Genomic DNA, 26222 nt, shown 5'->3' with positions numbered 1-26222 from the left:
CCGTGTTGTTCCGGGTTCCTCTGGAGGTCGGCAGAGGAGTGCGCGGTGCCGGGCTGTCGCCTGGCTGAGTGTGTGGAGCCCAGGCTAGAGCTCGGGTGTGTGGGTTGTGGAGGTGGACAGCGGTTGAGCTTCAGTTATCATGTCTCAGGCTTCTGCAGGGTTAACAGGCTCCCGACAGCAGCATGGGGGATCCCCTCAGGTAGTGCAAACCAGGCAAACTAAACTTTACTTACCCGTGCATTGCATTGGCATCTTGCAAAACAAGGCAAAAACGTCACTGCCACATTAAGATCTCGTCGATTTTAGGTGTGGGATTTCGAAAGTCCTAAGTAGAATATCTCCCATCCTATGCTTTGGTCTTGATTTTTTTTTAATAAATGGAAAAACAAGTAATCCCACCTAATGGAGTGATTTTACCCTGACGTGTGACCTTCATGGTCTTATACTTAAGTCCCTTTTACTTGAAAGTGGGCTTAAGTATTTAATCCCCCTTGTCAATGTAAATATCATTTCATACGACCTCAGATGTCGTATTCTTATATAATTGTGTTTCTTGATCTGTGTTTGTTCTGACTCATTATTGACAGCAGCAATCCGAAGTTGTAGTTTTTTGTCTTGGACAAGCATCAAGGCAACGTTGCTGCATGTTTTTGTGTTGAATGTGTGAATTGTAGTAGGCCGTATCTTGTGTTAATGCCTTTTTTTTAATTTGCATTCACGAAAGAGTATTTTTGACGACGCTTTTTTAAGCACGTGTTGTAACGGTGATGGAATTCTAGAATGTTTTGGTGATTAATATGATTTCCTGCGAGGCCTTAATTATGTGTGAGTGACGTGTTAATATTGAAACGCGTGTATTTGTTACAACGTATGGATTCCAAAATATGCAGAAGAGTAGTACTACTACATGAATACTACTAGGCTGTCTTTCTTGTCCTGTATACTAGAAATCCTATAAACCAGCAATCGAAATGCCATGAAAGGGTCGAGGGTCGTTTGATGGTCAGAGATGGGCCATTTAAAGTGATTTATAAAATGTGTGTTTGATGTCTTAAGCAGAATCCTCTGGGCGTGTCTTACATTCCTACTGAGGAGGAGAGAAGGGTCTTCAAAGAATGTAACAAAGAGAGCTTGTACTATAGATGTAAGGTGTTTTTTTTTCTACCTACCTATCTCTATAATTTATTTTTGGTATGTATGAAAAGTAATTGAAAAACTGTGATATGCTCGTATAATTTTAATTTTCCTTTATTTAACTGTGCTCACCAAAGAGGCCATTCTTATTGAGTATATTTAACATGCTTGTCAGTGTGGAATGTGAAACCACAGAGAAGTTACATTATTCTTATATTATTTCTTTATTAACAGACACTCTTACCCAGGTGACTTACAGTCTCACAATAATAATTTTGCCAAGCGTTACAATTTGCAGTAAATACCATCAGTACAAAATACAATATTCACACGTCCCAGTATAAAAGATCTAACAAGGTCAAACATAATGACTTAAAAACCCCTATCATTCTAATGTTGAAAATCTGTTTTCATTTTCTGCAAGATTTGAGGTGTTATTATTTACCATTATGACCACTCTGTTGTTCCTCAGCTCTGCCTTTTTCCGCTATAGGAATGGTGGTCACACGGGTGCTCATCTCCAGAGGTGAGTCACAAATTAATAAAAAAAAATGTTAGCATTGCAGTTCCTTCCATTCTTTTTTTCCTAAAATGCTATTCTTTATATTTTTCAAGGAATACTTACCTCCTCGCCACGGTTTGGACCTATGCCCAAAGTAATGAGTGAGTAATATTAATTATGATTTACAATCAAACAAGATCAAATTGGTTAGTATTGTTTTGCCGTTGTGCATCTCATTTCTGAATCTGCTATTATATACTTTGTAATGTATTTGAATGGACCTTGATTTTCAAATGAGGATCCTGTTTTTTTGCTCACAAGCTGACAGATGTCTTGGTGGATGATATGCTCTTGTTGTGTTAAGTCTATTGATATGTTCCCAGTTGCTGGTGTTTGTGGGTTCCTGGCCGGAAAGATGTCCTACATGAGAACATGTCAGGAGAAGTTTAAGAGCCTGGACAATTCCCCGCTGGGAGAAGTACTTCGGCACCGCAGCCTGCCTCCTCAGTCAGTGCCGGGTTTCTGCTTTAAATTAAACTCTCTCTGCCTGTTTTTTCTCTAGTATAGACATCTAGAAATATCTACAAACTCTTTCACTTCAATGTTTCTGCTGTTACCTAGTCAAACACATTAGATATATGAAGACAGTCATATTATAATACAGAAATCTGAAAACAGGAAAGCAATCAGCAATCAGCTGATCAGAGTTGAATTATATGAACTTTTTCTAACTCATTGTTTGCATTTTTTATTTACGTGTTGCTGGTAATTACAAAAATCACGTGCAGTAGACTCTCTGTTGAGGTTCATGTGTTGTCGTGTCCAATTTAGAGCTCAGAGACCAAACCAGGCAGAGGAGACCCGAATGGAGTTGGAGTCAGAGTACACCCTCCCCCAGAGTTCCCACAGCCCGGCCGACTCCTACTCTCCCGATTTCAGTTCCTCACTTCCAGAGTCGTCATACGAGCCCCCCCCATTCAGCTCAACCATGAGTGAGTCTGCGCCCTCGGGGGTGGAGGAACTTGGTACACAAGGTAGCTACATTTACTTCTATCTGTGTAATCACTGGCCAGAAATATAGATAGAGGAAGTCAAGCAGCAGGAAATGAAAAGCCAGTGTGTAAACATCTTATTAAACATAAATACACTTTACAGAATCACTTGCCAAGAAATGTGTTGGAAAAACTGTCACCAGTGCTAAATGTTCTTCATATTACATCCTCTTGAGATTTACCATTTCTGTCAATTACACCACTAATCCGAAGAAACGTTTTGATATGTAGTTGATAATCATTTCAGTGTGGTTGCAGTACACTACTTTTTTTTTAGTATTTTTCCATTTACTTATTAAACAGATTGTTGGGGTATACGGAAAGCGGAGTTAACCAGTGTTGGGTATGATCTCTCTTCTCAGCTCCGCTAGTGTACTTGGACGAAGAGAAGCCTAAAAAGAAATCGATCATGTACGAGCAGCTACGCAGTAAAAACCGGGAGAACTACGAAGTCACGATGACTCAGAAAGCCGAGACGCTTATGAAACCATCCCCGGAAAGAGCTCCTAAAACAGAAGGTAATTGAACTGTGCCAGTGAATGGAAAGGCCAAGCAGACATGGCGGTAGTTAAGACTGTACACATACGGAATTTGTAGAGCTGCAGTGCTTTATTGCAACCTTTTGCTTAAAGCTAATTATTAAAATGCACCGTGAACTATATTTTTACGTTATTTTGTTGAAGAAAATGTGAGTTTTAAATGTTTTTGTTTTTTATTCATATTTTACAGTAAAGAAAAACATATATGGGGATACCTGGGAAGAATGAGACAGATCTGCTGAAGAAAAGGAATTATTACAGCTAAAATAATGATCATGCAACACCAATCTGTGATAGATTTGAACTGCTCCAGACATGGAAGACAGCACAGGATCAATACATGTTGTATTCTAAATGCTCCCATTGAATTCTGTATACTTTGCACTTCATAAATGTTAATGAAGTCAGCTTTTGTTCAGTTTTAGTCACTGTCTCTCTTCTGTCAACTTGACAAACAACAGGGTGTGTTTGGTGTCTGTTTAACTCGACATTTTGATCAGGTTACCACATTAAATCAACATCAACAACAAAATTATAAAAATAGATGGGGAGCTTAAACGATCATCATTTGAGATTATTAGATTGCAAAACTACTTTAGACTCTCTAATAGGAATCTAAACATACTCAGGACTAAATGGGACAATGACTAAAATGGATCAAACACAGACTGAATTTACACTGCTTTATAACATTTAAAATGTAATGAAGTGTCAGCTGAGTATTTCTTTGTAAACATTGTCCTAAATACAACTTTAAATCCAAAGTGCTTTCATAGATGACTGTTTCTAAATGTTTTCTGCTTAACAATAATATAAAAAAAAAAGATCTGTTCAGGACAATTGTTTCTGTCTTGCAGTTCAAAGAGTCTGTATAGTAATTGTAGCTAATCTGGGATAAAGGTGAATCTATATTTTATTTTGTATTGCGTATTTGATTGCCTATGATCGCCAGAGCATTTTAAGTGATGGTTTGTATCATACGGCTGTGGCTTTAATTGAACTTGAGCAATATGGGTTGAGAATGTTGCATCTTGGAATATCCCGTACATTTAAAATCATGACCACTTTATAAATGTCAGTCAATTTACTTTAAAGACCTTGCACTTATTCGTCACAACAATTCGGTATATCATTAACATTTGTTCATCCCAAAAGTAGGTGTTTACACAGAATTCATTCTACCCATGTATCATCCTGTCTTTATTACAAACTGCCATCATGGACTCATTCGTTAGTTTGTTTTTTAATATGATGTGCTTTGCTGTACAAATCTTTGCTAAATCTCCCCCAAGTTCTGTTGAGTTAAATTTAAGTGTAGTGTATTTAATCATTAAGATTGTTAATATTGACTTTATCTATACACTCATGAAGAAGATAAATATTGTGTTGCAAGATGTTAATTTGATTTTAAACCCGGTCCAAGAAGATAAATTATTCAGATTTTCTTTTGTGTTTGCTGACGTCCATTGTGAGCTCATTGCTTTGATGCGTCTCCCTCTTGTAGATGCCTAATTCATATCTATGTAGTGCAGTAAATGTTCACATTAATGCTGCTACAGAACAGGACATAAAAACAGACATTCCCCTACATTTAGTTGCAAAAATGCCTGTAGTAAAATATATCTGAATAAATCACATTAAATTATTTGGTGGCTATTTGAAAAGTTACTGAGATCCTTACTGATCTAAACCTTGTCCCCAGGGGAGATCTGCACAACACAGCACTAGACATTATTTGTACATTTGCCTTTGGAAAGGCCCAGGACTAAATGGCAAAGTTCTTATCCTGATATGTTTCTGTGACGTTCTGGAAACTATTGTATTATAATGTTATTCAGAACACAATTTATACGTGGGAGCCCCAAATCTTTTTGTGTTTATAAATGAGCACTTCTATAAAAACTCAAAAGCCAAGTGCAACTATTCAAGGCTTCACGAGGTGTTGTGTATTTAGGCTTCATTGAAGTCTGTTTTCATAATGTTGTCAGCCGTGAAAAGGAAAAATATTCTTGTCTCTAGTTCACATTGCAAGACTTACTTCCTTGCTTGCTCCCTAAACACTGACTACTTCTGTATTACTTTTTCTCATCTTAAATCTTCTTGAAGGCTCTTAGAATGGCATCACAAGTGTTTCAATGAATTAAATGCATTTTCAGTCAAACTGGGACCTGCTATTGGGTGTAGTTGAAAGCTGAATTACCAGCCTATCGATGCAAACAAGGTCCTGTTTGCACAGGGCAGAGCACATCAAAATTCAAATACTCTTAGTGGAATGGACCGTGACATGTTCAAAGATCACTTAGTTTGCCTGGCTTTCAAGATTTAATTCTGTTTCTTAAAGCAATGTATATGCGAGGCTTGTAAGCTTTCAAAGGAACTGGTATTTTCCTCCCCTAAACCGTGTGCTCTGTGCTTTAAAAACAAGATGAGTTCTGCATTTTGAAAATAATCCGGATTACAGCAGAAACCACTTCCAAATGCTACAATCTCTGAACAACCTTCTTGGTGCCCAATCCATGAGTTTTCATCTGGATAGGGCTCCTTTCATTTTATTTTCCCCCCAACATCGTCCTTTTTAATAACCATCCAAGCCTACTGTAATACAGGGTCAAATAGATCGTTCCAAGCCTTATATGATAAATGGAAGAACATTTCAGTGAAATGCACCCTTCAATTAAGTAAATAGATTTTTAAATTGGAAAATAGTGTGTTTAATGTCTTAAAAACTGGCTGTAATATGTATATTGGTATTCACTGGGGTGTGATATAGTGCTTCCAATGTATATCTTCTGGGATGAAGTGTGATGCATCTGTGAAAGTGTGGTTTGTTGCCCTCTGCACTACACAACTCTGGCAATTTTGCTGGATGACTGGGCCGCAGGAATTTTCTATCACATTAGACACTGAATGTGACATTTATTATGAAGATAAGGCAGAGAAGAACTTGAATATGCAGTTTATTTGTATTAGATTTGTGAATTGAATAAACTGGATCCCATGTATAGTTCATAGTGATTAGCATAAAATATGTATATATTATTTTGGGTTGATATGACAAATGAATTCACTGTCGATACATTTTAATGAAGTGAGAATTTAAAGAAATCACAACATAGAACACAATTACATAAATTAGAATGTTAATGAAATATTAATAATACACGATGTTGTAATCCTATCAAAAAAGTACCAATATGACATATGTTTCTCTGGCCCCAATTTCTGCCCCAGAGAAAAGTGTGCTTCTGTAAGACAAATGGTGTTTAATTAATATTCAATAATGAATGCAAATCCAAAGCCCAGTGTCCATAGTGAAGCCTAATCTTTTCTAAACTTCCTGAAATACATTTATACCCTTTATCAGCGGCGCCCTCTGGTGGAAATCTGAAGTATATGTGCTCACAACTCTTTAACAAAATAAAAGAGGTTTGTCTTATAAATGTATTGAAAGTTATAAATATAACTAAAACAAATCTTGGCAGAGGGCTCTGAAAGGAAACCACAAATAGTACAAGTTAATTTTGTCTCTTTAGAAAAAAAAAAAACGTTCTGTCTTCATTGTTTTTTACGTTCTGCATTGGCAACTTTTATTTGCAACGAGATGTCTTGCTCTGTTGTGGTAGGGAATAACCCTCCAATGGATACAAGATCATTTTCTTTTAAATTTTCCTTAAAATCATACTACTCCAAACCTTGTACAATGATGGATAGTAAAAGCTAAAATACCAGATCAAAATCTACTGTTATATCTAATTTTGAAATTGATATTATCTTGCTTCAGTTTGTATTAAGAATATTCTCTTCATGGTAGGATACCAGTAATATGTCCAGAAGACCATGTTATTTGGGCCACCCTGATTGTACATTTTATGAGGTATGTTGTAAGTTGCCCTGGATAAGGGCGTCTGCCAAGAAATAATAATAATAATAATAATAATAGAAATATAAAGTGACAATATTTCCATCATCATGTTTGGTAGACCCTTTTATTGGAGAAAGGAAGATGTTTCCTTGCCAGCTATTAATCATGTTAATCTCTCAGGAACTAACCAGAATGTCATGACACCCATTTGTGAAGTGGCACCAACATGGATCACAGTAATGATGTATAGGAAATGACTGCACCAGGCACCCGAGAAAACAACAAATGTGCCAGGCAGTGGCAGTGATTAGACTAAGAATACCCTGTAGCTTGTAACAGGTGGGCTGTGCATCATGACTGACAGCTGAGGGTCCCATTGGTATTTTCTGTGCAGGTTTCATGTCGGTTCAGGTAGAAAAATGGCTCCTCAGTAGATCATAATCCAGGACGACATCATCCCGTCTCTGCTGGTCTTCATGAACGCAGTCCTACAGAGAGGTCTGGACACCATTTTATTTCTCTGTGAATGTTAATAGAAGTATAATGCAAATAAATATGTATGAAACAAAATATTGCATGCTTACACAAGAAAGGAGACCAACACTTCTCTACCACTAGCTTGGTCTGATGTATTCTGCAGATGTGGGAATGTTTCTATAGTAGATTTTAAGAAAATAACACCTGGAAAAAACTGCAAAGCAAACATGACGTGTTCATAGGTACTGGGGTGGGTGTTCTCTGAGGAATGCACTGGGACATGTTAAATGCACCTTCAAAAGTTAATCATATACAGTTGACACACGGATTCAAAAAGACTGATCATATTCTGTACTTATGAGCTCATATTTCAGATGCAATAAGCAAAGGAAAGGTAAGAGAACATGCTCAGTACATTGAACGTGCCGTCGTTTCATTATTACGAATTATTTTGTAAAGATACTGTCTTTCAACTTGGAGCGAAAACAAGAGGCTGTGGTTGGAGAGACCACGCATCACAATAAACAAACATGCCAGGAGGACCAATAGCATCCCAGCAGAAACAGATTTACTTTGATAGACTACTTCATCCGCCAATAGCGAGCTCCAGAGGGGCCGCCCCGCAGTGCCGAGGTGACCAATGAGCTGCTGTCGTGGGTGGGCTTTGTGTTGCACGAGGAGACTCTTGTGATTGATCGATGTGGCCAGTTCAGCAGCCAATAGGACACTTCGGGAGGCGGGGCTTCGGCATCACTTTGCCCTGTCACGTCCCTGGGAGGGCGGGTCTTATCCAGTTGCCTACGTTATTGTTGAGTGACACCTCGGCTCACGTATCGCAGACGGGAGTGGGCGTGGCCAGGGTGTCCACCAGCCACCTAAATCATCCGAGGGGCGTGTCTGACGCGGACAGGTCCCGCCCCCTGGCCGGTCTGCAGTTTTACACAGAACAGTTACAGTCACAGTGTGTTTGATAAAAATGCACTCTGATGCGACAAGTAAGTATTTGTGTCTTTTATTCGTTTCATTTTTAAATGACGGTCTCCTGTTTCTATTACAGGAAAACGTGCAAAAGTTGTAGCTTTTATAAATATATTTTTTGCATAGTGCATCCCCCCTACTTTTCGATTTATATTTCGTACGTATCAGTAAATCTCATACACTGTTCTTTGTGTGTGTGTGTTGTGTGTGTGTTGTGTTCATGCGTAGCATTGTGCAAAAGCACTCCTTGTAGAATCGGCTGCAGAGGATGAACATTATATGTATTTGCACTTTTGTGTGCTTTGTGAATTGTGCCATAATACAGGTTCAACGTTTTATTTTTGCTTTCCTGAAAGAATGCAATCGCTTTAGGCAGTGTTTAAGACAACACAATTTCAGCAATGCATGGGCAGTGCACAGAAGAAAACTGGCGGTCTAGATGTATTTTATAGCGTAATTAGGTCAGTTTTCGAGGAAACTGCGGAAAATTACATAGGGGGAAAATTGTGACGCAGTTATGTAAAAATACCATTTTATTTCGACCAGCTGTTCGACATGGCTGTCCGCCTTCCACACAGCAGATGCAGAGCCTGTACAATAAGCTAATAAGTAAGGTTCATTTTACATTGCAACATTTCTGCGATAATTTAAAATTGCATTCATTAGTTGGGGTGAGAATCAGGAGAGGGGGTGTTGAATGAAAGCTCATCCTCCGAGGATGCTGGGAATTGTAGTTCTTACTGCCGCCAGGAGCGTCGGAAGACAAAAGCAGGCGTCGGCGGAGGAACTACAAATCCCAAGTGTCCCTTCACTCTCTTGATACTTTGTAAAACTCGGTGCAACTTGACAGTACTGTTATGTTACAGCTCAGTCGGGCTTGGCCTGACAGAGGGAAATGCTAGTTTGCAATTTTTGTATTGATTCAGTAAAATTCAGATTTAGGTCGTATCTCCAGTAAGAGAGAATGCAATTGTTAGTGCTTTACAAAAATATGTCTGTAATAATTACTATTAATAATCATGCATTATTTGTTATGAGTATTATTAAATCAACGTATTATCAGTACACAATGAATTGATACTGTAAAAGTCCTTGTTGAAAGTAACATTTTATATTCCCCCATACTAATGAATAAGTTGTGAAAACGAGTTCACACTTCTTGCACAGCTCGGGTAGCTGGGCTTTCTTTCTGCACTTGTATAATCCGTGCATCCATAAGAAACAACGATTTGGACTATTGACTCGGGCCTGTTGACTGTAGTAGACACTGTCCTGCTTTATTCATGAGGATGACAGAGAGGGTCCACGGTTATTGTAGAGACATTATGTATATTTCTATAATAATAATGAATTCCATTGTGTGTATCTGTTCCTGTTTTTCCACAATACTGTCTATAACAGAAATAAAATGTGCACAACCGTACTTAAGCATTGAGGGCATATAACACATAATCTTAATTATGCAACAGACTGAACAGCCTACAGGCACTATGGTCTATCATATTGTGGCCCAGTGCCACCATAGCTATAGTATTATCCTGTAAAGTTGTTAGCGATGATTATAAAAAGGTTTCGATTTTCGGTCAACAAACCAGCACCAGCAAGACCCAAGTCATAATTCACCATGAACTCATTTGCAATTTGAAATACACATTTTAGTATCCTTATAGACTGCTGTATTTCAATTGTATTGTATTGAGCTTTTTGAAATGAATATGTAGGTTTTTTGCATTCCTCTTGACTCAACTTTAATTTGAATTTAAGAGCCCATTTGTACATACTGCACTACTTTTTCAACTATCTGTAAAATAGGTAACCGAATAAATAACCATATTGCCTAGAAAGTCAAAGTGCTTTACAAGCCAAACTCAGATGTACGTTTTCATTACCTAAAAAGATTATTCAAATCCAAATCTGCTTATCTTTTATTATTGAGAAGGTAAGTGCTATGTAATGATGAAATTATTCTCAGACCACTGAAAACAAACTGCTTTTTCTTTCTTTGCAGATTTTCAGCTGAGCTCTCATCTTTCTACTCTGGCAAATATTCACAAGATTTACCACACCCTGAACAGGCTGGTAATAAACTGTTATTTCTTGTGTGCTATTCATAATTCATGTAAATTTGAAATCAAAATACATCTGTAGACAACTTATTACTTAGACTTTGGGTTGAAGGTATTCAGTGCACATTGAAGGAGGCTCTTGTAAGTGAACCATTTATGCTTATATACAGAACAGAGTGGGTGCTGTCCAGGAAATTACACAGACTTGCTTTGGGAATTGCTATGGTGTAAATGTACCACTTTAATATATAATTGAATTTTAAGACCGTGGAGTGGCTTGACTGCAAGTATTAACTGTAATTAATAAATGCATGTTTCTGAAGGTATTCTAATCTGGTAAATTATTGCACAAGTTTGTTTAAGACCCAACAGATATTCCATCTCCATGGGCCTGAAATCTGGATCCTCTGCCCTGCTTTGGCCTTGGCTGCCCATCAGTGTTTATCACTAGTAGCACTTCGGCCTTTTAAAAAGCATGACGAGTAGTAATACATTGGAATGTGTGACTGGCAACATCTGCAATATGTATGCATTGGTCATTCTTTGCTTCCTGACTGTTTCAGAGTGATTACTTAGTGCTGAGCTATATTTCCCCAATTAGCATTTCCTGGGGAATAGTGAACTAATATGATGAATGGTGAATGATTGTATATGAATGTATAAGTTCTGATGAGATGAATACGACAGGGCCTAAGACTATGTATTAACTCATAGATGCTATTACACCCAGTTTGACTGAAAGTTTGGAATGCACATCTGTTAAATTATCTACTTTACACTGCAGGTTTGTCTTTGGTACCATATTGTATTTGAGCTGAATTAGGCCTACAGGCAATTTAAGAGGCAGTGTTGAAAAAGTGTTGGATATTATCTCCGTAAAATACCATGTTCCTTCAGTGAGATACTTTTAGTTTAAATCTAAATCATTGATAGATTTTTCTATGAATAGCAAGTCAAGTCTCAATATTATTAGAGATATGTTCAGCCTGTGCCCCTCCCTGCTTTTAGCATTTTTGTCCAGTTTTCATAATCATATCACAATTTTGTAATTTTCTTCAGTACTTTTTACATTTCTGCAACTTAATATATATATATATATATATATACACTCACCTAAAGGATTATTAGGAACACCTGTTCAATTTCTCATTAATGCAATTATCTAATCAACCAATCACATGGCAGTTGCTTCAATGCATTTAGGGGTGTGGTCCTGGTCAAGACAATCTCCTGAACTCCAAACTGAATGTCTGAATGGGAAAGAAAGGTGATTTAAGCAATTTTGAGCGTGGCATGGTTGTTGGTGCCAGACGGGCCGGTCTGAGTATTTCACAATCTGCTCAGTTACTGGGATTTTCACGCACAACCATTTCTAGGGTTTACAAAGAATGGTGTGAAAAGGGAAAAACATCCAGTATGCGGCAGTCCTGTGGGCGAAAATGCCTTGTTGATGCTAGAGGTCAGAGGAGAATGGGCCGACTGATTCAAGCTGATAGAAGAGCAACTTTGACTGAAATAACCACTCGTTACAACCGAGGTATGCAGCAAAGCATTTGTGAAGCCACAACACGTACAACCTTGAGGCGGATGGGCTACAACAGCAGAAGACCCCACCGGGTACCACTCATCTCCACTACAAATAGGAAAAAGAGGCTACAGTTTGCACAAGCTCACCAAAATTGGACAGTTGAAGACTGGAAAAATGTTGCCTGGTCTGATGAGTCTCGATTTCTGTTGAGACATTCAGATGGTAGAGTCAGAATTTGGCGTAAACAGAATGAGAACATGGATCCATCATGCCTTGTTACCACTGTGCAGGCTGGTGGTGGTGGTGTAATGGTGTGGGGGATGTTTTCTTGGCACACTTTAGGCCCCTTAGTGCCAATTGGGCATCGTTTAAATGCCACGGCCTACCTGAGCATTGTTTCTGACCATGTCCATCCCTTTATGACCACCATGTACCCATCCTCTGATGGCTACTTCCAGCAGGATAATGCACCATGTCACAAAGGTTGAATCATTTCAAATTGGTTTCTTGAACATGACAATGAGTTCCCTGTACTAAACTGGCCCCCACAGTCACCAGATCTCAACCCAATAGAGCATCTTTGGGATGTGGTGGAACGGGAGCTTCGTGCCCTGGATGTGCATCCCACAAATCTCCATCAACTGCAAGATGCTATCCTATCAATATGGGCCAACATTTCTAAAGAATGCTTTCAGCACCTTGTTGAATCAATGCCACGTAGAATTAAGGCAGTTCTGAAGGCGAAAGGGGGTCAAACACAGTATTAGTATGGTGTTCCTAATAATCCTTTAGGTGAGTGTATATATATATATATACTGAACAAAGCATTATGGTCCCAGGTTGCTTATTGCTGTTCCCAATTATTGACCTCCAGTGCTCAAATTGTGACTTCGGTAGGCAATTGCTTTATTGGTGTTTTACAAAATTCTTTACCTCCTTGGGCTGCTTTTATGCTCTTATAAAATGTTTATATGAAAGCATCTGTACAACTATTTATGTTGCTAGCTGTTTCTAATTGAATGTGTATTTATTTGTGCTAAAATGTGGTGTTCATTTAATTTGTCCAGTTTATTCAAGGATATCATGTTTCATTATTAATAATATTATGATTTCTAAGTTGCAGTTATTTTAAAAAGGGAAAGGGGCTTGCATGTGCAATATGTCAGAAGTAGAGAAATATTATTCACAATTCACAACATGGCATCCTATCAATTACATCAGAAACAAAAGCCTGGCAAGAGCAGTAAAGCAGCCATGGGACATCTGTTTACAAATTTAAGCATTTGGTCTGTTGGAAATTGTGTAGTTATTGTACATTTGGAAATATATCTGATAAAACTGCTCAGAAAGTAAAATTCTACTAATTACAAAACCAGTATTAAGAACTGTAATGTTCCAGCTTTGTTAGGTGGAAGAGCTTATATTTCTTCCACACCGTAATGTGTCACAACTTGGTGCCATGATTTCCCTGAGAACAAATCGAAGTTCCACCTTTCACAAAGCATAATGTTTCCTGTGCCTTTTCATCCCCTGCGCAAGGTCTTCCAGGAAAATAACTGCATTTCAGAGGCTGTTTTGGCTATTAATTTAAGTCTGTGGTCTTGTCAACAATATTTTTAAAGAATGCTCATGTGTTTCATATTTAGATAAGGAAATGGAATAGTGGAGTCTTGAATCAAGGTTTATTCTACTCTATGCATACATACACAGTGTAGATATTTTTTCTTCTGATATTTTTTATATATACATTTTGGTAACCCATTACAAAAATGTCTACACCTGAATATTTCATGCATTTCCTTCCTACCTCTTGGTTCCTCTATCATAATATCAGTGAACTCAATTCCGTGTCTGCTATGACTGGCCATGTTACACTAATTCTCCGGAGTGGGCTTTAAGCAGTACATTTTCTTAATATTTCAGCTCGAAAATGAAAATACTTCTACTTTTAAACTCATAGAAATTTAAAAGGTTACTGACTTAAATTATAAGCCACTTGCTTCTCAGCGGCTGCATTTTAATGTAGTTGACAGCTTCTGCAAAGCGAGAAACATAATGATCTCTTTCTTCACAGAACCTGACGGAAGAAGTTAGCCAAGACGATCACCAGACAGGTATTACATTCCCTGCAAATTAATGTGTTTTTAAATTATTATTGGGAAATCGTTTAGAATATGCAAATGATGTGTTTTGCTGTGAATGCTAATTTCAGAAAATAGAGAGCCATATGTGAATTGATTGACCTATACATGCTTTAGATTTATTTGCTTATAAAAATACTTGTATTAATATGAGTATTCTTAACATGGAGGTAGGTTTACTATTAACATTAAGCACAAAATGGAGGAGACAAATAAAGCATGGAAGGTGGATATTTCTACAAATGGTGTGTATGATTGGGCTCATGTAGTGATGACATTTAAAGCAAAAATATTTCTTGAAAATATTGTCACAATGGCACCAATCCTAGTGGTATTATAAATCACAATTGTGAAACTAGCCAATCACAGAGCAGCATTTCCAAAAATCCATGTACCTCTTATCTTGTGTATAAATGTCATCCTGTGCAGAGAATTTGCAGTATTTATAACAACTTCATTTACCAACAATGTTTCGGGACACTTAAATACTAGCGGTACACGTTTCCCCCGGATGTACGTTTGGTTAATAATAAATAGTTTTGTTACATTTAACTAGCATGAAAACACAACACAGATCGGCTACTGTAGGTCAGTTTCAGCGGATCTTGGACCAAAACATTTTTAGACGGTGAGAATGGGGGGTTGATTGTCATATTAAGGTTGGATTTATATATATTTTTTTTTCACTGTAAAGATATTTGTGTGTTTAATCCTTGTGTGTGATTTATAATAATTTGAGGTCAGGGTACTGTTTGTGTCAGGCTCATTGTTATGCTGAAAATCTAACCCTTAATTGACAAAAGTGTCTGGCTTTAGTTCATGGTGCTGAAGAAAGTGTAGTGTGTCACTTGTTTGCACACTCGCAAATTAACCCAACTCTTCACATGACTACCTTATAGTCCTGTGTAAGCACCGCACCATGTTTCGACATACGTTCACGTCTTTCCTCTTGGAGAAATTGTGAAATTGTAAATTCAAACACTGTTTAATGTGGCCTTAAAAATAAAACCAGATGGAGAGAGTTATTGATGTTTGGATAGAATAAAGCCCAGACTGGTTCAGTAGGAAAGAAACACTAAGTTTTTAATGTATGCACTTGTCTTTTCAGTCCCCTGCAATTTTCCCTCTTGAAGGCAACAATATACTTGCACTTTATGCACATTACCTGGTCTGAAGTGATGGTAACAAGTGATATCTGAGAGGCATACTGTGATACTTTTAAACACATTGTTGCAAAATGTACTTAAAGGCTTAATCTTTGACAGATCTTTGCAAAAGCATCAAGGTAACCCACTTCCCAGATGTTCCTAATACAGCTTTTGGGTTACAAAGATACCTAATATAAGCACCATATTTTGTGAGTGTGATTTATTGATTAAATAGATGCTCTTTCAAATTTGAGTTTAATTTTCATAGTGTATTTCCTTTTTTTTTTTTTTTTTTTTTTTTTTTTTTTTACTACAATTACAATTGTAAATTATTTACAAATCACCACCCCATACAAACACGTTTGATGTCTGTATTGAGCCTTCATGCAGATGCTTGACACACCAAGTCTTAGTTGTAATGAGTCCTCCTACTCCAGGGCACTTTAAGAACCAGAAATGTATACATGGACCTGTGTTTCTTTAGTTGGTAAGTTATAAATAAATATAGAGAGAGCTTTTGTATATGTGTGTGTCTCCGTGCTTCAGACTTGGGCATGAGCCACAGGCGGCAACACACATGACGTAATTAAATTCCTTTTGTGTCTAAGTGCTGAGTTACAGATTAAAATGAAAAGGCCTTGGAAAGCTATTCAATTAGTCAAATCCAATTTGAACAGGTTACTCCAGTGGATATGAAGGTAGTACTTGGAGAGTCTGTCAAACTGTAGTTTCACACAGTGTTTGTGTAGTGAAGGAATTTAATAGGAAGAGTATAGCTTTGTGTTTTGATTTTTTTTTTTTCTAATTGGATATTATTTGAGCTTGCACTTTTATTCAGGCCAGTGCTTTTTAATCTGATAAATTCATTACTGTAAGGTAGACCTTTTGTCTTGAACAGGTCATATCCGTATTAGACATTTCGAGTGTAGTTATTATGTGGTTATTGCTTATATAGAGTATATATAGAATAGAATATATTGGAATTTAAAAAATGAAAAGTGCATTCCCAAGGAAAAAAATTGGACTTTCATTATTACCTCTGACTGGATATTTCTTCCTTAGCCTCCGACAGTGCTCTGAAGGTTTAATTTTGAGATGTTCTTCAAGCTGGTGTGTTATTTCCTTTGATGAGAATGAAGCCTATTTCAAATGTTTCCCTTATTGCACTTTAATCTTACATTTCTCTGCTTTGTTTTCACTTCTGAGGAACATATATATTTTGTCTTATGGATGCATTCAGATTACTGATGAGATTGTTGTTTCCTTTTAATCCCACAACACTGAACTGCTTTATAGGGAGTCTCCGGTCTTGCAGTTCATCAGACTGCTGTACAAAAGCAATGCCACCAAGAAAAAAGAGGAGGCCTGCTGCTGGAGACGATCTATCTGCAAAGAAAAGTAGACATGACAGGTGAAGACTATATGAACCGCACTTCTGTGTTGTTGTATACGTACAAAAGGTGAAAACTTAAAATAGTGACCCCAGAACAGTTTTCGAGAAATCAGCCTTTTGATTTAACATTGCAAACACCTAATCCTTCTTCCAAACACAATTTGTCACATAGATCACTCTTTTACCTTTTTTAATATCTTGTGGAAATGTGACAATAGGATATGTGATGCTTGTATTACCTTTCTGTTAAATAGTTTAATTTGAGCTGGCACAAAGCAAGAAGAGAACTGGAATTTAGGGCAGCTTCTTATGCTATTGAATCATTTCTATGCTCTCAATAGTCTCTTCTAATATGTTTTATGTTTTGCTCACCCTGCACTTGAGGTTAACTACTGTGTCATATAGTTCCAAGTGCTAAACCTCAAAAAGCCACACCCAGACATATCTGAAAGATGCCCTTCTCTGAATTCATGGAAGAGCAACGGGAGGGTATCTTTTTGTGTGTGTGTGTTTATTTAAGAGTATTTTTCTTACTTCCATTACATTTTAAGGTATTCAATATACAGTACTGTGCAAAAGTTTTAGGCAGGTGTGAAAAAATGCTGTAAAGTAAGAATGCTTTCAAAAATAGACATGTTAATAGATTACATTTATCAATTAACTAAATGCAAAGTGAGTGAACAGAAGAAAAATCTAAATGAAATCCATATTTGGTGTGACCACCCTTTGCCTTCACAACAGCATCAATTCTTCTAGGTACACTTGCACAAGTCAGGGATTTTGTAGGCATATAGTCAAGTGTATGATTAAACAATTATACCAAACAGGTGCTAATGATCATCAATTCAATATGTAGGTTGAATCACAAATTAACTGAAGTAGAAACAGCTGTGTAGGAGGAAAGACAGTTTACTGTCAAAAGTTATACACCATGGCAAGACTGAGCACAGCAGCAAGACACAAGGTAGTTATACTGCATCAGCAAGGTCCCTCCCAGGCAGACAGGGGTTTCCAGATGTGCTGTCCAAGCTCTTCTGAAGAAACGCAAAGAAATGGACAACGTTGAGGACTGTAGACACAGTGGTCGGCCAAGGAAATTTACTGCAGCAGATGAAAGACACATCATGCTTCCTTCCTTTCGCAATCAGAAGAGGTCCAGCAGTGCCATCAGCTCAGAATTGGCAGAAAACAGTGGGACCCTGGTACACCATCTACTGTCTGGAGAAGTCTGGTCAGAAGTGGCCTTCATGGAAGACTTATGGCCAAAAAGCAATACCTCCGACGTGGCAACAAGGCCAAGTGACTCAACTATGCACGAAAACACAGGAACTGGGGTGCAGAAAAATGGCAGCAGGTGCTCTGGACATTTGAGTCAAAATCTGAAATATTTGGCTGTAGCAGAAGGCAGTTTGTTTGCTGAAGGGCTGGAGAGCAGTACACGAATGAGTGTCTGCAGGCAACAGTGAAGCATGGTGGAGGTTCCTTGCAAGTTTGAGGCTGCATTTCTGCAAATATGGTCAGAATTAATGGTCTCCTCAATGCTGAGAAGTACAGGCAGATTCTTATCCATCATGCAATACCATCAGGGAGGCATCTGATTGGCCCCAAATTTATTCTGCAGCATGACAGCGACCCCAAACATACAGCAAGTCATTAAGAACTATCTTCAGCATAAAGAAGAACAAGGAGTCCTGGAAGTGATGGTATGACCCCCACAGAGCCCTGATCTCAACATCATCGAGTCTGTCTGGGATTACACAAAGAGAGAGAAGCAACTGAGGCTGCCTAAATCCACAGAAGAACTGTGGTTAGTTCTACAAGATGTTTTGGCCAACCTACCTACCGACTTCCTTCAAAAACTGTGCAAGTGTACCTAGAAGAATTGATGCTGTTTTGAAGGCAAAGGGTGGTCACACCAAATATGGATTTGATTTAGATTTTTCTTCTGTTCACTCACTTATTTGCATTTAGTTAATTGATAAATATAATCTATTAACATGTCTATTTTTGAAAGCATTCTACTTTACAGCATTTTTTCACACCTGCTTAAAACACAGTTGTGTCTGTCTTCATATTCTAGTGTGTACAGAAAGCACGAAGCCTCTAGGATCAAGAGTGAAGAAATCTTCTCCAGTAAGAGATGCTTGGAGTGGTTTTATGAGTATGCAGGTGAGATAGTGAGAGTGCAGCTTGTTTGTGTTTTCTGTTTTTATAGATTTTTAGCTTGCCATAGCCTTTGAAGTTGTATTTCTCTGTGGGATATATATTATAAAAGACAGTAAGTACACAGTTGTATAAACTTTTTTTTTTTGTGGCCATTAACAGTTTTATTTCTTATATTCTCGTATACCTAGCTATATAGACTTTTTAATACCTGTAGAACAATGCCCTTGTTATTGTACATGCATAGTAGTGCTTACATTAGAACAATAACTATAGGAGTAATTGCATATGATGGATAACTTTTTTAAATAATCTTTCCCCCATTACAATGATAATGTTGAGTGTCCCGCGCTAATCTGTGCTTTGTTAAAATGTGCCATCAGGCCGCCACATGCATCATACAAAGCTGGAAGATGTGGCTTTCAGACATGTTTCAGTACTCCGTGAACTTGTACTAATGAATACATTCCCTCACAAGTGTGTGGCACTTCCCCAGCACCTCTCTACTCGATAAAAAAAATCTGTATTTTCATGAATTTCATTCATTACATTTCTCTGTGCACAACACAATGGAAGAGATATTTTTAAGTTTAAATATGTGCAGTTGCAATTTGAACATACCTTGTTTTATTTTAAGACTCTTGGATAGGGGATGTACAGGTCCTTAAAGTCCTGAGAAATGCTTGAATTTCACATGACGAAATTTAAGTACTGGAATACCTGGAAAATCGATAGGTTTCTGGGAAAGGTCATGAAAAGCCCTTAAAAAAGGTGGTTCCTAATAATACTATAACAGACTACTGTCCTAATAAATCATGTGGATTATAAACATGAGCTTATATCTAAATTCTCCTTGGAAATTGTCCTATTCACATTATTGCATACTCACTTTGAAATCATTAAAAAATCTGAAATGTACCCAATATCCATAGGATATTCACATGCAATAAAATATTTACAATGAAAAACATTACATTACAATAACACGTAGCCTAGTCTGGGAATGACTTGCTTGGGTCTCCATGAACTCTGTTGTTGCACTACTGAGATGATACTGGAAAAAAAAAAAAAAATTAAAAAGCAAAATTGAAATAAAATCCTGCATGGCAGGAGATGGATTTGTATGCCAGTTGCCTAGTACCAGACACCAATAGTATCTATTACACTGCAAAAAATGTGTTAAAGACTTCGACATCAGTAATATGGGAGAAGCTGCTCTCCAGAGCCACATGAAGTCTGCAAAACACGAAGCTTTGATGAAAAGTGGAAAAACTTCACTAAGATTATTTTCCAACAACTTCAAATGCAGCACAGATGACTTCCAGCAACACACATGGCCCAAAATTTCTCTACTATGTTTTAAGGTAACTTTTTATTTTAACTTTAAGACATACCACAGTCTTTACAATACATGATACCAAAAATAATAGTTACAACTATTACAAATTGCACACTACTAACTGTAGTGCACTAATGGCATGTTTTCTGTATGTGGAAATGCATTGTTATTTATATGAAGGTAATAGAAAACTACATTTTGGTCATTGGAAAAGTCCTCAAAAGTCCTTGAATTGTATTTACCATATCCTGTATGAACCCTGCTTGGATAGTTGAACTATGTTAAGTGAAAACTGGGTTGTGTGATTTAACAGTGTTCAGTCTTTTCAAGATGCTCTGTTTGCTATTGATTAATGCAGGGTGTTGTGGAGAGGTAGCTGGTGAGGGTGATCTGTTTGCTGGGCTGGTTAGATCCATATGGGAATTATGGCAGTGGATATGTGGCTTTAACCTTTCATTAGTAACTTTAATAATCAATTTCCTGTTCATCCTTTTTTGTTTTATACATATAGAAAAAGCAGTTTAGATACGAGGTCATAATTGGCATGCTTTTGTGGCATATTTTTGAGGTTATTTCCACATCTAAACAGGGTGTTTGCAGGTCTACAGAAACTAACTGTATTTGGAAAGCTGTGAACTGTGGAGCAATTCACTTTCGTGCACATACCAGTGTGCTTAATGGTCCCACAGACTATTGAATAGTGAATAGGATAAAACTCTACCCTAGTTTGGGAAAATGCATCAGGATTGATTTAATCTTTTAAAATTACTTTATTTGCTTTTTCTCTATAATCACAAAATTGTTTTCACTCAACACATTAGCCAATATACACATGTTCTTGGTTGTATTTTTTTTTTTTTTTTTTTATGGAAGGCATTATTCACTGGTCTGTTTGTTTGCAGTAGCATTACACTTGGTTCAGGCCTGCATCAATGTTTTAATGCAGTAATTGTTTTGCAGGTAATGATGATGTTGTGGGTCCTGAGGGCATGGAAAAATTTTGTGAAGATATTGGAGTCGAACCTGAAAATGTAAGATTTACAAGTTGTTGTATTTTTAGCACACTAGATATGTTAGACTAGGGAGAGAATTTAAGCAACAGTTTTACATGTAATTATTCTGTAGTAATTATTCTTTAGATGGTTCTTGAAAAGTGTATTTAATGTTAATAAGAATTTAAACAATTGGGCTGTCAGAATAAAATTGTTTTGCATAAGGTAAAGGATGGTCTAATGGAAAAACCTAATTTATTCCTGACATTGTCTGTCCTCATCTGTCGATGAACAAAACATATAATTACTAGTATTCCTGTTTTTAATGAAGATTGGCGATTGTATTTCCATTTTTTGATTATCTAAAATGACTTCCGACTTATAAAATGACTATTACACTTGAGTGGGAGGAAAGCAGAACTGATTGAAATTTGTGTATCTGCAATACATGATCTAGATCACTGATAACATGGCCAGCTGGGGAGACTGATCAATTTTCCTTAACTGTGTGTTGCTGTGTAAGGGCTGCATATTTTATACAAATGTTTATCCAACTTCTGTACATATCCACATTGGGAAACCATAGTATTGCCCATTGTGACAATTATGGGTTTGCCTCAGAAGGGAATACAGACTTGCTTTGTATGCATGTATGCTGTCATCAGATAAATTGTGCAGCCTATTAGAAATCTGGATCACTTTGTACTCCACTACTTTTGTTCTCTTCTTACCTAAGATGGAAATAGTATTAACAATGTGATGTTAAATGTACTACACTCTGCTTGAATCTGTTCTGTCTAGGTTGTGATGCTGGTCCTGGCATGGAAGCTGGATGCACAGAACATGGGATACTTCACTCTGCAGGAGTGGTTGAAAGGAATGGGAGCTTTACAGTAAGTTATTACAGACTTTAACTGTACTTGAATTGCATGCAGCATGTAATGTAGATACATTTAAAAGTAGGACATTTTATTGGGGATGTCATTTCTATGGTACTTGTATTTGTGTGCTTGTTCTCCCTTTCATCACTACTGTGATCTGTGCACGGCTGTGTTGCTGATTTCTCTTAACCCTTTACACTCCTGCTCCCATAACTCATATTTTGTGGCATCTACACACGTAAGTTTGAATACTAAATCGAGAGGCTTAGTGTGATTTTATTGAGCTTAGCTGTGTTGCGTTAGCCCTTCAAACACGGAAGCTATAACCTTGTAAGCAATATTTTCAACAAGTAGAAGAGATTTTATTTCAAGCATCTGACAGTGCAGAAGATATTATCTTCAGATGAGAAGCAGCTACCTGAGAAACTGATCCCAGTTGGATTCTTAAGTACATTACTTTTTTCATTATAATATTTGTACATCATGGAATATCGACACAATTCATATTTGTTTGATGAATGAGGCTTTGCATACTGAGTTTAAAGGGTTGATATAGTTTTATTCTAAGGCCACTTGATTGGTAGTGAGAGGTGCTTAATATCAAAATGCTTACCTGTCCAGTGAAAATGAAAACTTCCTTGTTTACCAACTCCAACACTAGTTCAGAGAAAGCGTTTCCAAACTAGAGGCCCTGGCACAGCTCTGGGTGATGAATCTAAAACCTTAGTTTTTTTCCATACCTTTAAGCTGTTGGGACCAAGTTTGACTATATGACTATATGCTATCCTCGGCATTTTTGTGTTGTTTTTTGTTGTACGGCAAAGTGAAGGCCATTAGACTGGAAGTCTAAATCGACCCTAATTCTTTTTCTTCTTTAAATTTGTAGGTGTGACACAACAGAGAAGTTAAGAAATTCTTTAGACTATTTGAGATCGGTTCTGAACGAGTCGACAAATTTTAAGCTTATTTACAGATATGCATTTGATTTTGCACGGGTAAGTAGCAGCAGTGCCAGTAACTTTCAGATCTGCCTTCCTAAACAAGCAAGTTGACCACATGAACGGTGACCCAACAGAAAATGCATGCTACTTTAATGAGACGTTGGGCTGATGTTTAAGTTAGAGCATGGTTACTCACAGTCAAGGCTCTTGTAACAATACATCTTTAAGAATAAGAGTCCAAGTCTGGGTTGGATAAAGTTTTCCCTAGAGTGAACATATTTAATATTCATCCATATTAAAAGTCATGTAATACAGAGGATTTAATGTCAGAGCAGACTGCTTACACACAGTGACTTCACTAAATGGAAAGCAATACGCTGTGAGTTCACACACGGCAACCTTGCAGTCTGTTGAATTAATCTATAAGAAAGACAGATGTTAATGTCTATGCAATAGTGCTGACATTTGGATGCTAGCAGTATCTTAGTCAAAGCTGAGAGGCACACGCTTGTCTCTGTAGACAGAGATTTTCAAGGGTGATATCTTGTGAATAGATTTATACTAATGTAGCATGCAATATAACCCAATCACAGCCATTTATGCTAAATTAAGTAACACACATGTTTTATCGCCCAAGCTTAGTGTACTTTGAAATGTATACCATGTTTAACCTTAACCAGTTCTCCTTTTCCTTAACAGGAGAAGGACCAAAGGAGCTTAGACATTAACACGGCCAAATGTATGTTGGGTCTTCTGTTCGGAAAAACATGGCCTCTTTTCCCTGTATTCAATCAGTTTTTAGAGGTATTTTGTCACTTATACATTTATTTCAGATTCTGTTTAATCTCCAAATGGGTTTGCTTTAACTTTATTGTAAATTGCATTTGTTACTGACGCCCATATTTGTATTGATTGTGGAATTATGTGTAGATTCTCACATTCATTTAGTCGAAGAGTCTTCTGTAACGCATTGATTGAGAGAGGCGTTTCAGCTGCACAATTCCAGTGGGCTGCTTATTTGAAACAAGCTTTTAAAATGTTTACTGATACAACTACAGTTGCCACGGGCAATCAATGCAAAGCAATGTTAATGAAGGACTTCTACTACATCAACAATATGAGTCATTTACTTCTGTTGAATTTTTTGACTAATGATAATAATAATGAAAGAATACATACACACACATTGAACTGCTTGTTTGCCATCCAGTGAAAATGTATGGTTGAAAATGGGCAATATTACACTTGGGCAGTTGACACTCGTATTCTTATTTTTCCCCACACAGCAATCAAAATATAAAGTAATAAACAAGGACCAATGGTGCAACGTTTTGGAGTTTAGCAGAACAATTAACCTCGACCTTAGCAACTACGATGAAGATGGGGCTTGTAAGTGTTACTTCATACGTTTCTAAACACCAGGCCTCTTATTAAATACATCTCCTGAAGTCCACACTCCTATTTCTCATATTACTGCAGTTAGCGATTCAGCAGCTACATATTGCGCTTGCAAAGTAATGAGTGCATATTTTTATTTATGGATGTTTATTATCACTTATTCGTTTCTGTTGTTTTTCCTCTCGTTCCCAGGGCCCGTCTTGCTGGATGAGTTTGTGGAATGGTATAAAGACAGACAGATGTCATAGCACTTAAAGAATGGCCTTTCACAAGCCACTCGAACAACGACTCTCTCATTTCCTCATTGGTTCCTGTCCATCCCAGGGTGCATGCTGCTTCTCTGCACTGTGTTCCACTCACCAGGGACATTGCTGTTCACTGTGCAGCCGGCCATCTCCACTTTAGTGAGACATTTGTTCTTCGACGGCCGTTTAGCATTTTGTATCGACACTACAAGCTAGTGGAGCCGCCAACATTCACACTGTGATGTGTATATTGCTGTCTGTATTTTGTAAATGTGTATAAAGTTGCCTCATATGCAGAACAAGACGTTCAATTTCATGTAATGTTAAAAAAAGCTTACCATTTCAGTGAATCTTTGTTCTAAAACTAGGTCACTTCAACCAGGGCACATTGTCAAAAACCATTTAGTTATTTGTTAAATCTGTGCTTTGAAATTTCTTTTGGCAAAACTTTTTTTTTTTTTGTATTCCTTTTTCTGGATTGCATCTCTTTAAAAATATACTGTACTTATGTCAAATAGTTTTATTTTTTGGAGTGTTTCTTATCATTTTGTGTTTTTTCGATCGTTGCACAAAATTAGATCTCTGCTTGAGACAGGCTGCGCCGTCCCTCGGTGAGAGCCTTGCTTTTGTCTGAATGTAGGAAATGGCCGTTCCAGGCACATGGGATCCCTGTATTGCACTGTATTCAGGGTCAGATGGTCACCTACCAAGCCAGGCTTCACTAAAGTATTTCATACCATGGTCAGGTTGCAGAGCATATGTTCTGTTTTTGGCATTCAGATATGTCCTGGTTTGAAACAAAGATATTGGGCTGCTGGTTGCCTTCTGCTCAGCAGCTTATCATTAAAAGACTGAGTGTTGGCAACATCCTACTGAAGCATAAAATCAACAAAGGGCAAAGTAGTAATTAAGGGAAGGACATTCAATGACAAGTCTTCAATGACTGATGAGGGAAAACCACCACAGGACGTGGTGTGTCTGTTTTGCCACGTTTCGAGTCAAGATGATCAGGACAGTGAAAGCTCAATCAACTTGCTATTCAATTCATGATGGAAAGTACAATTTATTTGCTAATGCTGGGACATGGAAAATATCAAACATCTCAGCAGTAATGCTCTCTCTTTTTCCTTTTAAGTATGAATTGCTTATGTATTGTCATGATCAGTTTTTATTCTCGATTTATGATCCATTATGGTCAGTTACATATTTATTCAATATCCAGTATAATTTATTTTATTTTATAGGATGACATTTTTATCCGAAGTATCCTACTTTTTTTTTTTATAATAAAGATAAAGGATAAAGAACCTTGCTCAAGGGTATAGCAGCATTTCACCTAGGGTTTAAAGTTAAGATTGGATTACATGGTATTTAAATGGTATATATAGACAAAATAATTCACCCTCCTGCATTGACTATGCAGTATAACAAGATGTACGTTAT

The 26222-nt window shown here is 37.3% G+C and overlaps 2 protein-coding genes across 5 annotated transcripts; both read left to right on the top strand.

The window, feature by feature from the left end:
- The first annotated feature begins 9 nt into the window (after positions 1 to 9).
- Positions 10 to 4143, top strand: ociad1 (OCIA domain containing 1). 3 transcript variants are annotated; one of them, XM_066719940.1, is made up of 8 exons: positions 10 to 199; positions 1057 to 1144; positions 1607 to 1660; positions 1750 to 1797; positions 2020 to 2143; positions 2468 to 2628; positions 3051 to 3206; positions 3418 to 4143. In XM_066719940.1, exons 1-8 carry the CDS (start codon positions 140 to 142, stop codon positions 3453 to 3455), a joined length of 729 nt encoding a protein of 242 aa, XP_066576037.1. In that variant the 5' UTR covers positions 10 to 139; the 3' UTR covers positions 3456 to 4143. The 3 variants fall into 3 exon arrangements, with proteins under 3 accessions (XP_066576037.1, XP_066576036.1, XP_066576035.1); XM_066719939.1 differs by having other exon boundaries at positions 11 to 199; positions 1060 to 1144; positions 2468 to 2670; XM_066719938.1 differs by having other exon boundaries at positions 11 to 199; positions 2468 to 2670.
- A 4330-nt stretch (positions 4144 to 8473) lies between these two features.
- dcun1d4 (DCN1, defective in cullin neddylation 1, domain containing 4 (S. cerevisiae)) lies at positions 8474 to 25296 on the top strand. 2 transcript variants are annotated; one of them, XM_066719936.1, is made up of 11 exons: positions 8474 to 8561; positions 10553 to 10623; positions 14213 to 14252; positions 16724 to 16838; positions 18901 to 18989; positions 21283 to 21353; positions 22116 to 22207; positions 23082 to 23190; positions 23836 to 23940; positions 24423 to 24525; positions 24727 to 25296. In XM_066719936.1, exons 1-11 carry the CDS (start codon positions 8543 to 8545, stop codon positions 24780 to 24782), a joined length of 870 nt encoding a protein of 289 aa, XP_066576033.1. In that variant the 5' UTR covers positions 8474 to 8542; the 3' UTR covers positions 24783 to 25296. The 2 variants fall into 2 exon arrangements, with proteins under 2 accessions (XP_066576033.1, XP_066576032.1); XM_066719935.1 differs by lacking the exon at positions 8474 to 8561 and adding an exon at positions 9107 to 9153.
- Positions 25297 to 26222: the final 926 nt, after the last annotated feature.

This window comes from Amia ocellicauda, chromosome 13 (assembly GCF_036373705.1).
Source record: "Amia ocellicauda isolate fAmiCal2 chromosome 13, fAmiCal2.hap1, whole genome shotgun sequence".
Classification (NCBI taxonomy): domain Eukaryota; kingdom Metazoa; phylum Chordata; class Actinopteri; order Amiiformes; family Amiidae; genus Amia; species Amia ocellicauda.
Note: the sequence above shows the minus strand (reverse complement) of the source record. Positions and strands in the feature narration are given on the sequence as shown.